Source organism: Procambarus clarkii, chromosome 94, assembly GCF_040958095.1.
Source record: "Procambarus clarkii isolate CNS0578487 chromosome 94, FALCON_Pclarkii_2.0, whole genome shotgun sequence".
In the NCBI taxonomy this organism is placed as follows: domain Eukaryota; kingdom Metazoa; phylum Arthropoda; class Malacostraca; order Decapoda; family Cambaridae; genus Procambarus; species Procambarus clarkii.
Window position 1 is genome coordinate 13,397,169 of NC_091243.1, and position 18,249 is coordinate 13,415,417.

Sequence of the window (18,249 nt, forward strand, 5' to 3'; positions counted from 1 at the left end):
ATGCTCAGTACAAGACATATCTCCTCAGTACGTTACTATGTTAAACACAAATAAGTTATCACTTTTACTCGGAACCTTATCAAATGCCCGCGCGCGCGCGCGCACACACACACACACACACACACACACACACACACACACACACACACACACACACACACACACACACACACACACACACACACACACACACACACACACACACACACCACCCACCCCATCCATCGTATTGTCACCCTCCAGGAACCTTAAGGAGCTGGAAGACAGGATCCTGTCAACACTTTCGTCGTCCAAGGGCAGCATCCTGGAGGACGAGACGGCCATCAACATCCTCAGTGATGCCAACAGACTGGTGAAGGAGACGCAGGAGAAGCAGACCATTGCTGAAGAGACGGAGAAGAAGGTCAGCATCACTCGTGGGTTAGAGCTAGGAGACCAGGGAGGTAATGACTGGAGACGGGTGGGGGATGGGGGGGGGATAACGAAGATTGCCAATGAAATTCTCGGTTATTAATCATACTCTGCTGGTCTGATCAGTTAATCATACTCTTTTGTCCTAATCAACCAATCATCCTCGGTTATTAATCATTCTGTGTTGGTCTGATCAGTTAACCATACTATGCTGGTCAGATCAACAAGAGCCTCGGTCATTAACCCATACTGTGTTGTCCAGATCAACGCCACTCGTCTGGGATACCGTCCAGTGGCCATAACCGCCTCCATCCTGTTCTTCACCTTGAGGGACCTGGCCGCCCTCGACCCCATGTACCAGTTCTCCCTAAACTGGTTCGTGAACCTTTTCTCCAACTCCATTGACAACTCTGAGAAGGCGAGCGAGCTTCTGAATCGCCTCAACGCCCTCAGGAACCACTTCACCCTCAGTCTCTACCACAACGTGTGTACAGGACTGTTTGAGAAGGTTGGTAGTGGTGGTGTGTTTTGTGGTTGCCAGGCAACACCACCTTCAAGCTCTCAATACAAACTATAATATTTATTTTTAATTAAAATGATATATCATAGCAGAAAATTTATTAAAAATAAGGAAGGGGGCACCACCTCTGGCTGGAAGAAGGGGGACCCATAGCTTCCAGAGGAAAACACACAAGGCATTAGAGGGGATTTTTGGGTCCCCTTTAATGCAGTAACCATGTTATTTTCTTTTGCTTTATTAGATATTTATAGATTAAAAGTTAAACATTGGTGAATATAGCGAGGAAACTATGAAGAGGAAGCGCCAAGCCATTACGACTATATAGCAATTGGAAGAGATCAGGATAAGGATTTGGGATGGGACGGGGGGAAAGGAATGGTGCCCAACCACTTGGATGGTTAGGTGCTTAAGTTATAAATCTCTTGGAGTTCCTCTGCTTCCGGATAGAAACGAAGACATAGCAATCGTTTTCCCTCTGGGTCACTACATTATATATTCTTCCTTCATTAATGTACGTACACGAAACTTTGAAGTGTATGACCACTTGAGTGACCATACTGGCAGCCGTCAAAGTGTTGTCAACTGCCTGCCAACTGTGAAGTATCTAACGCGCTAGAACATTATTACCAAATGTACATGAATTTCTCACTTTTTAATAATGTGACACTTTAGTACTGCCAGCACCAGGGTTGACATTAACGTGAAGAACCATGCTGTGTGTGCTTCGTCAGGACAAGTTGGTGTTCTCCTTCCTGGTGTGTGTTAACCTACAACGGTCTGAGAATAAAGTGGTGGACAGTGAGTGGCTCTTCCTGCTGACGGGGGGCGTGGCTCTGGCTCACGACCCCGCCCCCAACCCCGCCCCTGCCTGGCTCCCAGAGACCACCTGGCTCCAGTTTCAATGGCTCTGCTGTCTGCCCTCATTAAAGGTATTACCTTCTATCTTTTTTTCCAGTACATGGATTATATCCCTCCAACAAACACGTTATTTGTACAAGTGTTACTTTGGTGTAACGCTGTAACAACCTTGTCATGGTGGTGGTGTGTGTGGTGAATATTGTGTGTAGTGAAGCGTAGGGATGATGAAGGGTAGGGGTGGTAGTGAAGGAGAGTGATGGTGGTGAAGGGTAGGGATGGTAGTGAAGGAGAGTGATGATGGTGAAGGGTAGGGAAGGTAGTGAAGGAGAGTGATGGTGGTGAAGGGTAGGGATGGTAGTGAAGGAGAGTGATGGTGGTGAAGGGTAGGGAAGGTAGTGAAGGAGAGTGATGGTGGTGAAGGGTAGGGATGGTAGTGAAGGAGAGTGATGGTGGTGAAGGGTAGGGAAGGTAGTGAAGGAGAGTGATGGTGGTGAAGGGTAGGGAAGGTAGTGAAGGAGAGTGATGGTGGTGAAGGGTAGGGAAGGTAGTGAGGGGTGAGGAAAGCTATGACGTGTAAGGAAAGTGGTGAAGGGTAGGGAGGTTGTGGATGGGGAACCCGGTGGTGCCCGGGTACCAATGATGGTTACGGAGATGAAGACAGCATTTAGTGAAGATGGTTGCAGTGATGAGGATGCTCATGTGTAGTGAAGAGAGTTACACATTGTTGCAGGTTGTGTGTAGCGAAGACAGTTACAGAAATGATGGTTGTGAGTAGATAAGATGGTTACAGTGTGGAAGATGGTGATATTGTGTCAATCACAATACCCCTGGGAGTATAGTGAACATGGGAAGTAGGGAGGAGGGGTGTTAGGGAAAGAGAGAGGAGAGCTAGGGGAAGAGAGGAAGGAATGAAAGAGACCCGGGTGCAGCCGGTTACCCCCCCCCCCCTAGTGTCTGTATATGTAGCTCCAGCCATGTTAAATGTTCAATTATATAGTTACAATTATAAATGTTTTTGTAATTAAAGGAATTGTTACCGACTCCCAGACGAGTCACCATGACAAGTACAGCTACTACTTCACAGCCTCCAATTTTGTATTACATTAAATAAAAAAATCATTTGCGTTGTTTCTCACGATTTGACACCGTAAAAATGCAACTGTTTTGCCTAGCCAGAAACGCTGGCGCCTAAGCTGCCCACTTAAGATATGGAGGTCAATGACTGACTGGGAAATGTTAGTATCACGGGGCTTTAACCTTTACGACAACCATGTAATGTTGACGGTTTGGTAGATGCCGTTAAAAGTGCTGTGTTACTTTGCACTTTGAGCGGACAGGTTGAATGTTTCACTATAGGTCCTTGAGGTTAGGCTCTGAGAGAGATCCTTGGTAATTACCTCAGTTTTCCTCCTTCCCAGCACTTAGTGAAGGAGTTCCCGCGGCACCTGCAGGAGTGGCGGCAGGTGTTTGAGTCGGAGAGCCCTCATAAGGAGACCATCCCGTGCGAAGGGGACGAAGAGCTGAGCCGTATGCAGCTGCTGTGTGTTCTTCGGTGCCTCCGCGCGGACAAGGTGGTGGCGGCGGTGCAAGACTACGTGGCCGGTAAGTCATGTGTGTAAGGGAATACAGTGTTAGATGATAGCCAACAGGGAAAATATATGTTATCACCTCTACACCCCCTGACCCACCAGACCTGCTGGGGAAGGCTTACATCGAGCCGCCGCCCTTCGACCTGGCCCGCACCTTCACCGACTCCAACTGCTGCCTGCCCCTCATCTTCCTTCTCACCCCGGGGGCAGACCCGACCAATCTCCTCCTCAAGTTTGCAGAGGATCAGGTAAAGTAGTTGTGTGGTACCTTGTGAGTTGTGGTAGTGGGGCGGGTGGTAGTTGTGGTACCTTGTGAGTTGTGGTAGAGAGGCGGGGTGTAGTGTGACTTTAGCACCAGATAAACCCAATGAAACACCTGATGGACTTCGTGAGTGCAGTCTCCGTGGGTGAAAGCTCATGTGTGGTTTTCCTGGTGACGGTTGGTTGTGGCAGGGGATGGGAGGAGACCGACTGCAGAGCGTGTCGCTGGGGCAAGGCCAGGGACCCGTGGCGAAGCGCCTCATCGAAGAAGGAGCGAGAATAGGCACCTGGGTCCTCCTCCAGAACTGTCACCTGGCCAAGTCCTTCATGCCATCCCTCGAGAAGGTCAGTGTTAATGGCTTCTATACATATTCTCTCTCTGATTTCAATATTTTTGTTGACTTCGATAGGCATAATTATACGGGTGACAGTGTCTGCCCTCGGAGCTTCCATCCTTACAACCTCCGCATCATTACAGATGTGTGAGGACCTCAACCCAGAGACGACCCACTCTGACTTCCGGCTGTGGCTCACCAGCTACCCGTCGGCGCACTTCCCCGTGTCCGTCTTACAGTCCAGCATCAAGATGGTCACGGAGCCTCCCAAGGGGCTCAGGGCCAACCTCAAGAGGTGTGTCTGTCATCTGTAATGTTACCAAACAAAATGTACTTGGGTAGTGTTGCCTGAGGGAGGGGACAGGTTGTCCCCTCCTTCAGAGGGACGTTTTAGGTTATATTATGAACATGAATTATTGACTTAGTTATGTTTAGGTTATATATATTCATCCACATTGGGCACTAATGCCTGGAACTGGAACACCCGCCCGCTGACATCGTAGGCGGACACTGTCCACTATACTATGGGTTAGCCTTAAACGAGAAGGTTCCCAAGGCATCTAACTGCCCCCCAAATAGGACGTGCCTATCTCCGTGGCCCCCACTCAAACCCATCTCTTGCTTCCTACTGCTGAGTGCCTGTAAGCACTTACTTTCGCCACTTTCAAAGCCTCACTCAGGGACCAATTGAGATATTCTGCTTTGTCGAGTGTTGATCTTATTTATGTCAGTGTGATGTAGACGGCACATCTGGATAGGTGGGTGTCTTCTAAAAGCAGTGATACCTGGTTGATACCTGGTTGATGGGGTTCTGGGAGTTCTTCTACTCCCCAAGCCCGGCCCGAGGCCAGGCTCGACTTGTGAGAGTTTGGTCCACCAGGCTGTTGCTTGGAGCGGCCCGCAGGCCCACATACCCACCACAGCCTGGTTGGTCCGGCACTCCTTGGAGGAATAAATCTAGTTTCCTCTTGAAAATGTCCACGGTTGTTCCGGCAATATTTCTTATGCTTGCTGGGAGGACGTTGAACAACCGCGGACCTCTGATGTTTATACAGTGTTCTCTGATTGTGCCTATGGCACCTCTGCTCTTCATTGGTTCTATTCTACATTTTCTTCCATGTCGTTCACTCCAGTACGTTGTTATTTTACTGTGTAGATTTGGTACTTGGCCCTCCAGTATCTTCCAGGTGTATATTATTTGATATCTCTCTCGTCTTCTTTCTAGTGAGTACATTTGGAGGGCTTTGAGACGATCCCAATAATTTAGGTGCTTTATTGCGTCTATGCGTGCCGTATATGTTCTCTGTATTCCCTCTATTTCAGCAATCTTTCCTGCTCTGAAGGGGGAAGTGAGTACTGAGCAGTACTCAAGACGGGACAACACAAGTGACTTGAAGAGTACAACCATTGTGATGGGATCCCTGGATTTGAAAGTTCTCGTAATCCATCCTATCATTTTTCTGGCTGTCGCAATATTTGCTTGGTTATGCTCCTTAAACGTTAGGTCGTCAGACATTATTATTCCCAAATCCTTTACATGCTGTTTTCCTACTATGGGTACATTTGATTGTGTTTTGTACTCTGTATTATGTTTAAGGTCCTCATTTTTACCGTACCTGAGTACCTGGAATTTATCACTGTTAAACATCATGTTATTTTCTGATGCCCAGTCGAAAACTTTATTAATATCAGCTTGAAGTTTTTCAATGTCCTCAGCCGAGGTAATTTTCATACTGATTTTTGTGTCATCTGCAAAGGATGATACGAAGCTGTGACTTGTTATTTTGTCTATATCTGATATGAGAATAAGGAAAAGCAGCTGTGCAAGGACTGTACCCTGAGGTACAGAGCTTTTCACTGCACTTGGACTAGATTTTATATAGTTGACAGTTACTCGCTGAGTCCTGTTTGACAGAAAACTGAGTATCCAGCGTCCTACTTTACCGGTTATTCCCATTGACTTCATTCTTCATGAAGCTGAGCGATGTCATCTTTTATAATTAGCATTAAAGAACAAGAGGATAATATTCTTAAACTATTAAACCACTACCCGAGATACTCTTCTTCTGATAATTGCTTACCCGAGTTCGTCCTGGCCAGACATTAAAGTAAACGGGTGTGTTCACCACCAGCCTCCCGCCTAACCCTCTCCCTCGTCTCCTGCAGACTGTACCTAGCGGACCCCCTCTCGGAGCCAGACTTCCTGCAGGGGCCGGGATCTTCTGAAAGATTCCGCCGCCTGGTGTTCTCCCTCTGCTTCTTCCACGCCGTCGTGCAGGAGCGGCGGCTCTTCGGCCCCCTCGGGTGGAACGTTCCCTACTCCTTCTCCGATACCGATCTCAGGATTTCTGCTCAGCAACTTCGCAACCTGCTAGCATCTTACGTGGTACGGTGTCGCGCTGCCACACGTGGCTCATATCTTTCATGCAGATTATACTATGAATATAATTGTGGCCAATATTTTGGAGAATAGTACAGAACTTTATTAAGTAATACTTTGTTTCAGAGAAGATGTCCGCACTACTGCGTACTGCATATAATTTAATTCATTGTATTAGGGGACATGCCGCCAGTGTATTTATACATGTTAGGCTTATACAGAAGTACCACCCAAGGTCCAATTACTGCCCCCCTTCCCAGGATGCAACCCCACATCGTGGGATTGCATCCTCCCCCACAAAGTGGTACCTTGACCCAAATATCACAGTAACAAGGTTGTCCCGAGTAACCAAACTCAATTACGGGCTCACTATAGCCTGTGCTACATGGACATTTTGTTCTAAGTAGCTAAATCTAAAACAACAACAACAACAACATCAGCAGCAACCTCACAACAAGCTGACTGACTCCTGGGTACCTACATATTGCTGGGTGAACAGGCTCATTAGGTGATAGGAAATGTGACTAACTATATCTGTCCCGCCCAGGATTTGAACCCAGAAATCTTGATTATGAGTAGAGAACGAACACGACTGTACTAATGGTATCCTCATATAGATATATTTGTAGTGCTTCTAGTACTGCGTGCAGTACTAGAAGCTTCTAGCACTGCGTGCAGTACTAGAAGCACTTACTAACACTTGTCGCCTCACGTGTGGCTTAGCTTGAGCACACTGTTGCTGCCCTGGGGCCAGATTCACGAAAGCACTTACGCAAATACTTACGAACGTGTACATCTTTTCTCAATCTTTGACGGCTTTGGTTACATTTATTAAACAGTTTACAAGCGTGAAAACTTACCAATCAACTGTTGTTATTGTTATAAACAGCCTCCTGGTGCTTCGGAGCTCATTAACTGTTTAATAATTGGAAACAAAGCCGCCAAAGATTGAGAAAAGATGTACAGGTTCGTAAGTGCTTGCGTAAGTACTTTCGTGAATGTGGCCCCAGCTCCTGCTGTTGTCTCCGTTCGTCTCCACGCATAAACGTTTAGATATTAGCGAGCGTGCAAATGTTATATGGTCACCACAAGAGCACGCAACACATGCTAGCCATAAACAAATCGTACAGGGCGTATGCATAAATATGTACGCTTTCACACACAATATAAATGTTATCCTTACTCCCTCTGGCTGCATCCTTGTTTCAACTATGGTGAGCAAATGTCCTCCAACTTGCACACGTTGGGACTCTTATATAATGCCTTCTTACCGCGCGCTATTTATCTATTGTTTTGTGCTCTACAGATTTCCTGTGTGTTAAGTAGAAGAGCCAGCACCCGCATGACCTGCACTGACCACTGTGCATGTGTGGTACACGTCTCTGGGTCATCTTAGGCCAGCGGCTGCGTGCCTCCAGTCACCACCCGCTGCCCCAAGACACCCTCTGCCCCAAGACACCCTCTGCCCCCCTACCCCATCCCTTTTCTCAAATATATCTGACTATTTCTGATCTTGCTAGATGACTACACACAGCCAGTGTGCTTGTGGCCTCTGGGTTTCCACACTTGCTTATTGCCTTACGTTCGGGATATGAGGATACGACACACCCAATTTATATTTTATTATTTTGCTTTTCTGTAGTTTTTATCGTAGGTGAAATATTTGTGATAATGAACATTTCCCTATGGTGTCCTTTTTTGTGAAGAGTACCACTGGCCGTTGAGGAGCACGCAGTACCAATATTCCCTCAATGGTCGCTCAAGAGGTCCTACCTCATCAACACTTGCTCAAAGGCCTCGCCTTACTAAGGCTTGCTCGAGGGACCCGTCTTCCCAACGGTAATACAAGGGCTTCGCTTTACTCCTTCGCTCCCTCAAGGTCCCAACCTTCCCAACGCTCCCTCCAGGGCCCAGCCTTCCCAACGCTCCCTCCAGGGCCCAGCCTTACCAACGCTCCCTCCAGGGCCCAGCCTTCCCAACGCTCCCTCCAGGGCCCAGCCTTACCAACGCTCCCTCCAGGGCCCAGCCTTCCCAACGCTCCCTCCAGGGCCCAGCCTTCCCAACGCTCCCTCCAGGGCCCAGCCTTCCCAACGCTCCCTCCAGGGCCCAGCCTTCCCAACGCTCCCTCCAGGGCCCAGCCTTCCCAACGCTCCCTCCAGGGCCCAGCCTTCCCAACGCTCCCTCCAGGGCCCAGCCTTCCCAACGCTCCCTCCAGGGCCCAGCCTTCCCAACGCTCCCTCCAGGGCCCAGCCTTCTCAACGCTCCCTCCAGGGCCCAGCCTTCTCAACGCTCCCTCCAGGGCCCAGCCTTACCTCTTATTCAGATCTTGAAATGTGCAACAATCAATATGAAAAAACGGTTGTGAAGACAGATAATATATTTATCTTACTTTATTTGTGAATATTTACGAGTATAGTAACTTGCACTTGATCTTACGTTGGAACGCCAGTAAGTTTATTTGCATGTTTATTGGCTTGACACCAGTTTGTTGGCATGATATTAAATAAAAATCCAATATGACGGATATATAATAAATAGTATTGACTTTAGTAATAACTAAGGGATGACTGAATATATGTACAGTATGGTGTCATCAATCATGAATTGTTCATTAGAACGGTTAACTAATTGTATCGCATCTCGGTGATTTGTAAATAATATGTGATAATAAATAAGCCAAAATAAAAGATCCCTTGAAGAGAAGAGAGAATGGCATGCACATACTCGCCAGAAGAACTGTCTTGACGTGTGGATGTCCTGCAGGAGATCCCGTGGGAGGCGCTGCAGTACCTGACGGCGGAGTGTAACTACGGCGGGAAGGTGACGGACGAGAGAGACCGACGTACCCTCAGCACCATCCTGCGACGCTTCTATAACCCCGACGTCGTCAGCGGCGACCCTCACTCCTTTGACCATCTGGGTAACTCTCTCCTTCCCTTACTACTGTACCTGGACATGTCCCTCCTCCTCCTCCTTACTACGTGGACATGTCCCTCCTCCTCCCCCTTACTACGTGGACACGTCCCTCCTCCCCCTTACTACGTGGACACGTCCCTCCTCCCCCTTACTACGTGGACACGTCCCTCCTCCTCCCCACTACTACGTGGACACGCCCCTCCTCCTCCTCCTTACTACGTGGACACGTCCCTCCTCCCCCTTACTACGTGGACACGTCCCTCCTCCCCCTTACTACGTGGACACGTCCCTCCTCCCCCTTACTACGTGGACACGTCCCTCCTCCCCCTTACTACGTGGACACGTCCCTCCTCCCCCTTACTACGTGGACACGTCCCTCCTCCCCCTTACTACGTGGACACGTCCCTCCTCCCCCTTACTACGTGGACACGTCCCTCCTCCCCCTTACTACGTGGACACGTCCCTCCTCCCCCTTACTACGTGGACACGTCCCTCCTCCCCCTTACTACGTGGACACGTCCCTCCTCCCCCTTACTCCTTACTGTGTAAACAAATCACTCCTCTTATCACCTCGACTAATTGCTCCTCCTCCACTTTGACTGGAAGGTAGAACGACAGTCTCGCTTCATGCAGGTCGGCGTTCAGTCCCCCGACCGTCCAAGTGGTTGGGCACCATTCCTTCCCCCCCGTCCCATCCCAAATCCTTATCCTGACCCTTTCTCAGTGCTATATACGTAGTCTTAATGGCTTAGTGCTTTCCCCTGACAGTTCCTTTCTTCCTCCCTCCCCTCTTTTCACTGCCTGTACAAACTCCTCCTCACTCCACCACCCGGACAAGTTGCCCTCCCCCAATATCTGGCTAAGACGCTCACCCTCCCCCTCCCCATCATGGGAGTGGGGGACTCCAACACCTGGACAGGGTGCTCCTGCCCCTCCCAGTAAGGGTGTGGTCTGTATGTTCTGCAGGAGTGTACACGACGCCGCAGGATGGTGAACACTCCCAGTTCCTGGAGCACATCTCCGAGCTGCCTCGAGATGCCCCGCCCCACGTCTTCGGCATGAACAGCAACGCCAGCATCAACAAGGACCAGGCCGAGACCAACAAGCTCTTCTCAGCCGTCCTCCTCACCCAGGTGACAACTCTCTCATATATATTCTACCTCCCTCTTATATAATGTGTGTGTGTATATCACGAAAATAAACACGTGATTAAAAATGTGACAGTGTCAGACCACGGAGGAAAATTGAAACAGTAATTTCCTTAAGTACTTTCGTATATTAATACATCTTCTGAAGGAGTCGTATATTAATACACTCCTTCTGAAGATGTATTAATATACGAAAGTACTTAAGGAAATTCCTGTTTCAGTTTTCCTCCGTGGTCTGACACTGTCAATCCACATCTGTCTCCTCTTCATTGAGATATTTTCATATGTACACATGTATAAACAATATCAATAAACTCATCTCACGTAGTTGTCACACTGTATACATTAACGTAAGTGTAAAACTCTGGATATTCCTTTTGTTAGTATACCCGAAACGCTGCTCATAATTAATGGCGTTGTAAAATAAACAGACTGTGCCTACCAAGTAATCACTGTAATCTGATCCTTTGTATATCTTATACATAAAATATTATTACAGTACAAATATTTGTTTGTGGACGCAGGCCACATCCCTGTCATCAGGCGAGGGCGGGGCCGGGGAAGGCGACACTGTGGGCAGGACCTGTGAGGAGATACTGAGCCGCATCCCTGCACCCTTCCACGTGGACGCCGCCCTCGCCAAGTACCCCACCATGAGGGAGCAGTCTCTCAACACTGTGTTGGTGCAGGAGATGAGTCGCTACAACACCCTCATCCACACCATCAGCAGCACACTCAACGCCGTCCTCAGGGCCATGGAAGGTTAGAACCTCTTCCTCTGCCACCACCCACGTCCTAAGGGCCATATCATATCTACATTTGAAACTGTGTATGGAGTCAGCCTCCACCACATCACTGCCTAATGCATTCCATTTATTAACTACTCTGACACTGAAAAAATTCTTTCTAACGTCTCTGTGGCTCATCTGGGTACTAAGCTTCCACCTGTGTCCCCTTGTTCGGAGGTCAAGTGAGATGCGAGGAGTTGGAGCTGACGACAGCACGCTAAATTGACCAGAGCCAGAACCAGTTTGTAAATGTGTCGAGTGCAACCAGAGTAAGAGATGTTGTAGCACTGTGTCATTTTCTGTTCTCTGTTATAGGAACGGAGAGCTTGTCGGAGGAGGTGGAGGAGGTGTTAGTAGGGGTGAGGACAGGCCGGGTGCCATCGTCGTGGCGGGCCCGGTCCTACCCGACTCTGAAGGGACTTGGCTCTTACATCACCGATCTGGACCAGCGACTCCAGTTTCTCCAGGTAAGTGGCCGCTCACCTACCAGGTCTCGCCTAATATAAGCACCGGTATATTCCACCGGTACACTAATAAGAATTAATAACATTTCGATCCCATGAAACGTGATTTATCATCAGATCCCAAATATTCTCGGCTCAGTTACTTCAGTCTTGCAGTGTATAGTTATATGATTTGTCCACATGAACAGGTACTTAAAATACTTGTTCTATCTAGAAATCCAACATTGTGCCTCTAACTCATTTTATATGTATGTACTTTTCCGTAAATTAAAGTGTCATTGTCATTGTCAATTTAACGTGCAACTTGACACTCTATTTTGTACAACTCGACTACAATTGACCCATAATTAGAATAGTGACTTTTAAACACGATATGACTAGCTGTGATTTATATATACCACACACGCGACTCACTAGTAACTTATTTGTTGTAATTCTTTTTTTGATTCGCACACAATTCACTCTTGATTCTCCTTTAGTTAACTCTTTAAGTCACCTGGAAACCACTATTGACTCACCTTGCAACCCACTCTGTACTCACCTTTAATTCATTCCTTGTGCCTTATTCCCGGGCGGCGTGTGGGCGGCGTGTGGGCGGCGTGCGGGCAGGGATGGTACGACAGTGGACCGCCTCGGGTGTTCTGGCTCAGCGGGTTCTTCTTCACTCATTCCTTCCTGACGGCCGTCCTGCAGAACCACGCCCGCGCTCACGCCCTCGCCATCGACCAACTTTGGTTTCACTTTCAGGTACGGGCGTTCGTCTCCACCAGCAAACTCTTGCCTCTTGTGCATTACTATGCTCATCCACGAAGTTTAATTTGACTTTCATGTGATCAGCTTTATCGCAAGTGACGTTTTGCTTCAAGATAATATCTTGAAGGATACTTTCTTCCGGTGGCTCATAATACTTTCATGTAGCTCTTTTAAATTTCAGACTTTCTCTTTTATATTTGTCTTCCAATGAAGCAGTTGACAGTATAGTCCCTCACTTGCAGGGGAGAACCTTCAGTGTTCAGGTCACATTAAGAGTGACAAGCTTTATTAGTTTATATAACGTCCAGGTTGTGTCTTGAAAGGTATCCTTCTTATGTCCAGGCAGATTCTTCCAGTAGCTCGCTTGTCCCGCCTTTATAGCTCGCTTGTCCTGCCTTTATAGCTCGCTTGTCCCGCCTTCATAGCTCGCTTGTCCTGCCTTTATAGCTCGCTTGTCCCGCCTTCATAGCTCGCTTGTCCCGCCTTCATAGCTCGCTTGTCCTGCCTTTATAGCTCGCTTGTCCTGCCTTTATAGCTCGCTTGTCCCGCCTTTATAGCTCGCTTGTCCCGCCTTCATAGCTCGCTTGTCCCGCCTTCATAGCTCGCTTGTCCCGCCTTCATAGCTCGCTTGTCCCGCCTTCATAGCTCGCTTGTCCCGCCTTCATAGCTCGCTTGTCCCGCCTTCATAGCTCGCTTGTCCTGCCTTTATAGCTCGCTTGTCCTGCCTTTATAGCTCGCTTGTCCTGCCTTTATAGCTCGCTTGTCCCGCCTTCATAGCTCGCTTGTCCCGCCTTCATAGCTCGCTTGTCCTGCCTTTATAGCTCGCTTGTCCCGCCTTCATAGCTCGCTTGTCCCGCCTTCATAGCTCGCTTGTCCTGCCTTTATAGCTCGCTTGTCCTGCCTTTATAGCTCGCTTGTCCTGCCTTTATAGCTCGCTTGTCCTGCCTTTATAGCTCGCTTGTCCTGCCTTTATAGCTCGCTTGTCCCGCCTTTATAGCTCGCTTGTCCCGCCTTCATAGCTCGCTTGTCCTGCCTTTATAGCTCGCTTGTCCCGCCTTTATAGCTCGCTTGTCCCGCCTTTATAGCTCGCTTGTCCCGCCTTTATAGCTCGCTTGTCCTGCCTTCATAGCTCGCTTGTCCTGCCTTTATAGCTCGCTTGTCCCGCCTTCATAGCTCGCTTGTCCTGCCTTTATAGCTCGCTTGTCCCGCCTTCATAGCTCGCTTGTCCTGCCTTTATAGCTCGCTTGTCCTGCCATCTATTCTCTATTCTTCACTCCAGGAAGTATCCTGTGCTGCAAACCATGTTTGTTACATCCAAGTTATCCCTCTTCAGGAACTCCTTGTAACTCAATGTTTCTCTCATTTCTGGAGGTGCTGGAGGTGGACGAGGAGTCTCTCGCTCCTGTAGCAGGAGCCTACATCAAGGGCCTCTACCTGGAGGGCGCTAGGTGGGATTTCCAGAATAAACGTCTGGATGAAGCTCTGCCTAGGAGGCTTCACGAACACATGCCTCCAGTAAGTGTATGGTGTAGTGATGGAAGTGGTTATCTCTGCGCCATCACGGTTAATACTATATTTTTAGCAATGGTGGTGGTGATGGCTGTGGTAGTGGGCGCCTTGGTGGTTGTGGTGGTAGTGCTGGTGGTGGTTGTTGTGGTAGTGTTTATGGTTGTGGTGCATGTAGTTATGATAATGTTTACCTTTAATGTCTTATATTTATCATCAAATTTTAATGGTAGGAATGGCAGTAATAACTGTAATAGTAGTACCATATTGTTAGTAGAAATAGTTGTATTAGTTGATAGTTGAGAGTTGTGGGCCTTCTCAAGATGTAAGGTTTGACTACCTGTTGCATCTTGTACCTCTCTCATGAGCTCTGGCTGAAATATCTTGGGCGTCTCGCCTACCGCGACGCATCTGTGCATCTTGTGTCCTTCCTTAACAGACACAGCTGTGATGTTTAGCCTCTTTCTCAGTAGCTGTGTCGTATCCCTATGCCTTTTACAACGATCTGGATGTGTCAAGATTGGCCATCTCTTTCTCTCTAGAGATGTAAGGTGAGCATCTCTTAACTCCGCACCTCCTACCACAGCTGTGGCTGCAGCCGATGGTGCGGGAGGAGATCCCGCGGGAGCCAACGTACTCGTGCCCTGTGTACAAGACCAGTGAGCGGCGGGGGAACCTGACCACGACAGGACACTGTACCAACTACGTCTTCTCCGTCAACATCCCCACCCACCTCGACGAGGACCACTGGACCCTCCGAGGTGTTGCCCTTCTCTGCTCTCTCTCAGACTGAACTGACCTCAACACTGTTATATTTATTCTAGTTTCCCCTGGCTTCGTTCTCGACTGTGAGCGAGAACAGTCACAGTCAATCACCGGTTCGATTTCCGGGCGGGACATCGAACTGGTTGGTTGGGCACGTTTCCTTTCAGCTAATGCCTCTGTACACCTAGTAGTAAATTGGTACCCGGGAGTCAGGCAAATGTTATGGGTTACATCCTGGATACAAACCTAAAGTATATATACACATGCTTCCTGTCCCCCGACAAAACGAATGCTTATTATTACATTCAGTGACTAAATTTGTTATTTGTGCAATGTGATTATATATACACTGGCCTACTAGCAAGCATTGGTCACACTTGCTTTCCGGCCACGACGACGGCGGTCTCCGGGTTTCGAGTCCCTGTGCCTTCTTTCACCAACTTCGAGGTCAACTCCGGCGCTCACAGTTCCTGCGACGGCGCTGGAACCAATCGTATTGGCGTTTGCCTTTCCATTGGAGACTTTCGGTGCCGTGGAGAGGGGGGGACGTGCTGCATGGGTAACAGCTTCTCCCCCGTATCAACCTACCCTGACTTTGCGCCCTGGAGAGGCCACTCCAGACCGACAACCAGAGCGCAACTCCACAGTCTCCTGAGACTGATGGATGCCTACTACTACTACTAGCAAGCGTTGATCACCTGAGTGTACCACAGGTGTAGGGTTGGTCACCTGAGTGTACCACAGGTGTATGGTTGGTCACCTGAGTGTACCACAGGTGTATGGTTGATCACCTGAGTGTACCACAGGTGTATGGTTGATCACCTGAGTATACCACAGGTGTATGGTTGATCACCTGAGTGTACCACAGGTGTAGGGTGGTCACACACACCAGGTGAACGGTTGTCTTCACCACCACAACCCGGCCTTTATAACCAACTTATTGACCATTCAGGAAGGGGCGACATGCAGAAGGAATTAACATTAGGAAGCTGAGACATGAATAGATTATATTTATACTTTAGATTATACGAACACTTGTACATATCTGAGTTATGAAACAATTTTAAAGTTAACATAATAAACGTGAGCTCGCTGAAGTATTTTAAGCATAGGTTTGCTTATATATGAAAGAGTTTGGTTGGGTATAAATAAGAGCTGCATATTTGTATCTCCATGTGACATACTAGTTTTATCGTGTGATAACACGATAAATTTTTATATGATAAATTATTTTATCTGATAAATTATTTTATCTTTTACCAATATTTTTATTGTGATAACATTCTCTAACCATAATTAAATCTTGTCGAAGTGTTTGCTTGTATTATACATCACTTGTTCTGCAGGCGTAATTTAACACTATTAATGAACACAATGAACAATAAATAACTGACACTATCACTATAATGTCACAATTAGCGGTGACACTATCATTATAATGTCACAATTAGCGTGGGAATACAGATGTCATGTTAAGAGAAACGCAACAGTAATTACGTCACTATATTTTATAACATTACTTGACATGTGTTGGGAATATATTGTAAGTATTTCGCTTTATTTTCAATCCTTCCTCCAAACGTTATGGAACTTACCGCCATTATTAGGGTCCACATACACCAATTTACAAAAATTAAAAAAAGTTTAAATTTTGTTCTATTAATTTAATAATTTTGTAGAGCACAAAAAGCTCCCCCAACCACCATAAACATTCCTAGACCTAGTATAGCCCATATGTCTACTATATTAGGCCTAACAGTGTCTATTTGGCCTAGGGTTGCTTATTTACCTCTTGGAGAAGATGCTTAACTTACTTTGATACATAGCCTTCCCGGTTTGGTGCCTTCTTTTGATAATTACTTACTTAACTTACTTTGAAATGCTGGAAACCCACTTGTCTGAGTGGCTGGGCCACACACACTGCCACTACACTAAACACATCTGATCTACAACTACAGACTTGTCAGGCTCCAAAAGTGCATAAGTCAAAACTATGACAGTAAGGGTGACCTTGCTCTTCACACTAGTGTGTATACCCAGAGTAAGGGTGACAGTGTATGATATACAACAGGTGAGGATGTGTGTAGTGGTCCAGGTGTTGACGCCCCCCCCCCATCACTTGTATGTCACAATTAGCGAGGTTAAAATTAATAATCTGCTTTATTATTCATTATACATATGTCTGCTCTTCACCTCATTATAAACCTGTCACTCGTCTTAATGTGAGAAGCCACAACCAATCAGGAAGTTGCCGGAGTTGCACTGTGTGTATGTATGTATGTGTATATGTATTGTATATATATGTGTGTGTATTGTTTCATCACTTTGTTAATGACATAAAAGTTCTTGAGTTTGTGTGTGTATTTACTTACCTAGTTATACTTGCCTAGTTGCACTTGTGGAGGTTGAGCTAAAGCTCTTGGGGCTCGCTTCTTAACCCTTAATCGACTGGCGTATAGTTTGTGTCTATTGGACTCTGTCGTATCTGCATTTAACGCTGTGTATGGAGTCTACCTCCACCACTTGCCTTCTTAATGCATTCCTATTGGCCACCATCCTGACACTTGAAAAAATTAGGTTTTTAATGTTTCTATGGTTCATTTGGGTATGCTGTCTGTGACCTCTTGTTCATGTATTATCCCAGATAAATAGTCTGCCCCTTGTCTGTCCTATCTATTGCCCTGAGTATTTTGTATATAGTAATTATGTCTTCTATGTTTATTCTTTCTTCCAGTGACGTGAGGTTTAATTCCCGGTTACAAGTCTGGTAGCATACCTCTGAATTGTCTCCAACTTCGTTGTATGTTTAACGACATAAGTCCTGCACGTGCTGGTGCCGCACACTGCATCTCATAGGAATCTTATAAGTGATCTTAGACGACTCAGTGTATGAGTAAGCCTGCATGTGTGGTTCCTTTCCAGTGTTATGTAGGTGTGTGGTGGCTTGTGTATCCGGTGGTAGTCGAGATTCAACATTGGCTGTTTCTTATCTCCAGCTGAAGACAGTGAAGTTTTGCTGGGTTCCCAGCCATATTGGTGTGTCTTTAAATGAGCGTGTAGATGCTGCCGCTAGGGAAGCTATCCGCACTTGTCCCATCTCCCGTAAAGGTTTTCCTTATTCCGACTTTTACCCAGTTATTCATTCCTCCATCCTTGCCCGTTGACAGGGTTGTTGGTCTTCTGTTACTGGTAACAAACTGCGTACTCTTAAGAGTAAGTAAGTAAGTAATTATCAAAAGAAGGCACCAAACCGGGAAGGCTATGTAGCACCATCAAATACGCAAAATAATCAGAGGGCGCTAAATATCACCAAGGATGCCAATACGAGAACAAAAACGCATAAGGCGAACGATATCAAAAGTATCCGAGTCACCAAGAATTCTATCGAGGGACAGGTGACCGCGAGGGGCGGTCGGAAAGCAAGACACACGCTCGTCCTGGAAGTCAGGACATTCAAGAAGGACATGCACGACCGTAAGAGGGACAATGCAACTAGGACAATAAGGAGCAGGGCGGCGCTCCATCAAGTGACCATGGGTTAAGCGAGTATGGCCA

General features: G+C 47.2%; 1 protein-coding gene across 7 annotated transcripts in view; it reads left to right on the top strand.

The window, feature by feature from the left end:
* The window catches only part of Dhc36C (Dynein heavy chain at 36C), a 73,843-nt gene extending 56,796 nt beyond the window's left edge, over window positions 1-17,047 (top strand). The window contains exons 65-79 of one of the 7 annotated variants that reach the window (XM_069319687.1): window positions 244-403; window positions 674-919; window positions 1,663-1,860; window positions 3,208-3,391; window positions 3,481-3,626; window positions 3,832-3,984; window positions 4,118-4,269; window positions 6,141-6,360; window positions 9,118-9,274; window positions 10,237-10,403; window positions 10,943-11,180; window positions 11,522-11,673; window positions 12,280-12,417; window positions 13,795-13,938; window positions 14,516-17,047. In XM_069319687.1, the coding sequence (XP_069175788.1) occupies window positions 244-403; window positions 674-919; window positions 1,663-1,860; window positions 3,208-3,391; window positions 3,481-3,626; window positions 3,832-3,984; window positions 4,118-4,269; window positions 6,141-6,360; window positions 9,118-9,274; window positions 10,237-10,403; window positions 10,943-11,180; window positions 11,522-11,673; window positions 12,280-12,417; window positions 13,795-13,938; window positions 14,516-14,722 (2,662 nt within the window). In that variant the 3' untranslated portion in view covers window positions 14,723-17,047. The other 6 variants (XM_069319689.1, XM_069319690.1, XM_069319691.1 and 3 more) reach the window with 6 other exon arrangements.
* Window positions 17,048-18,249: the final 1,202 nt, after the last annotated feature.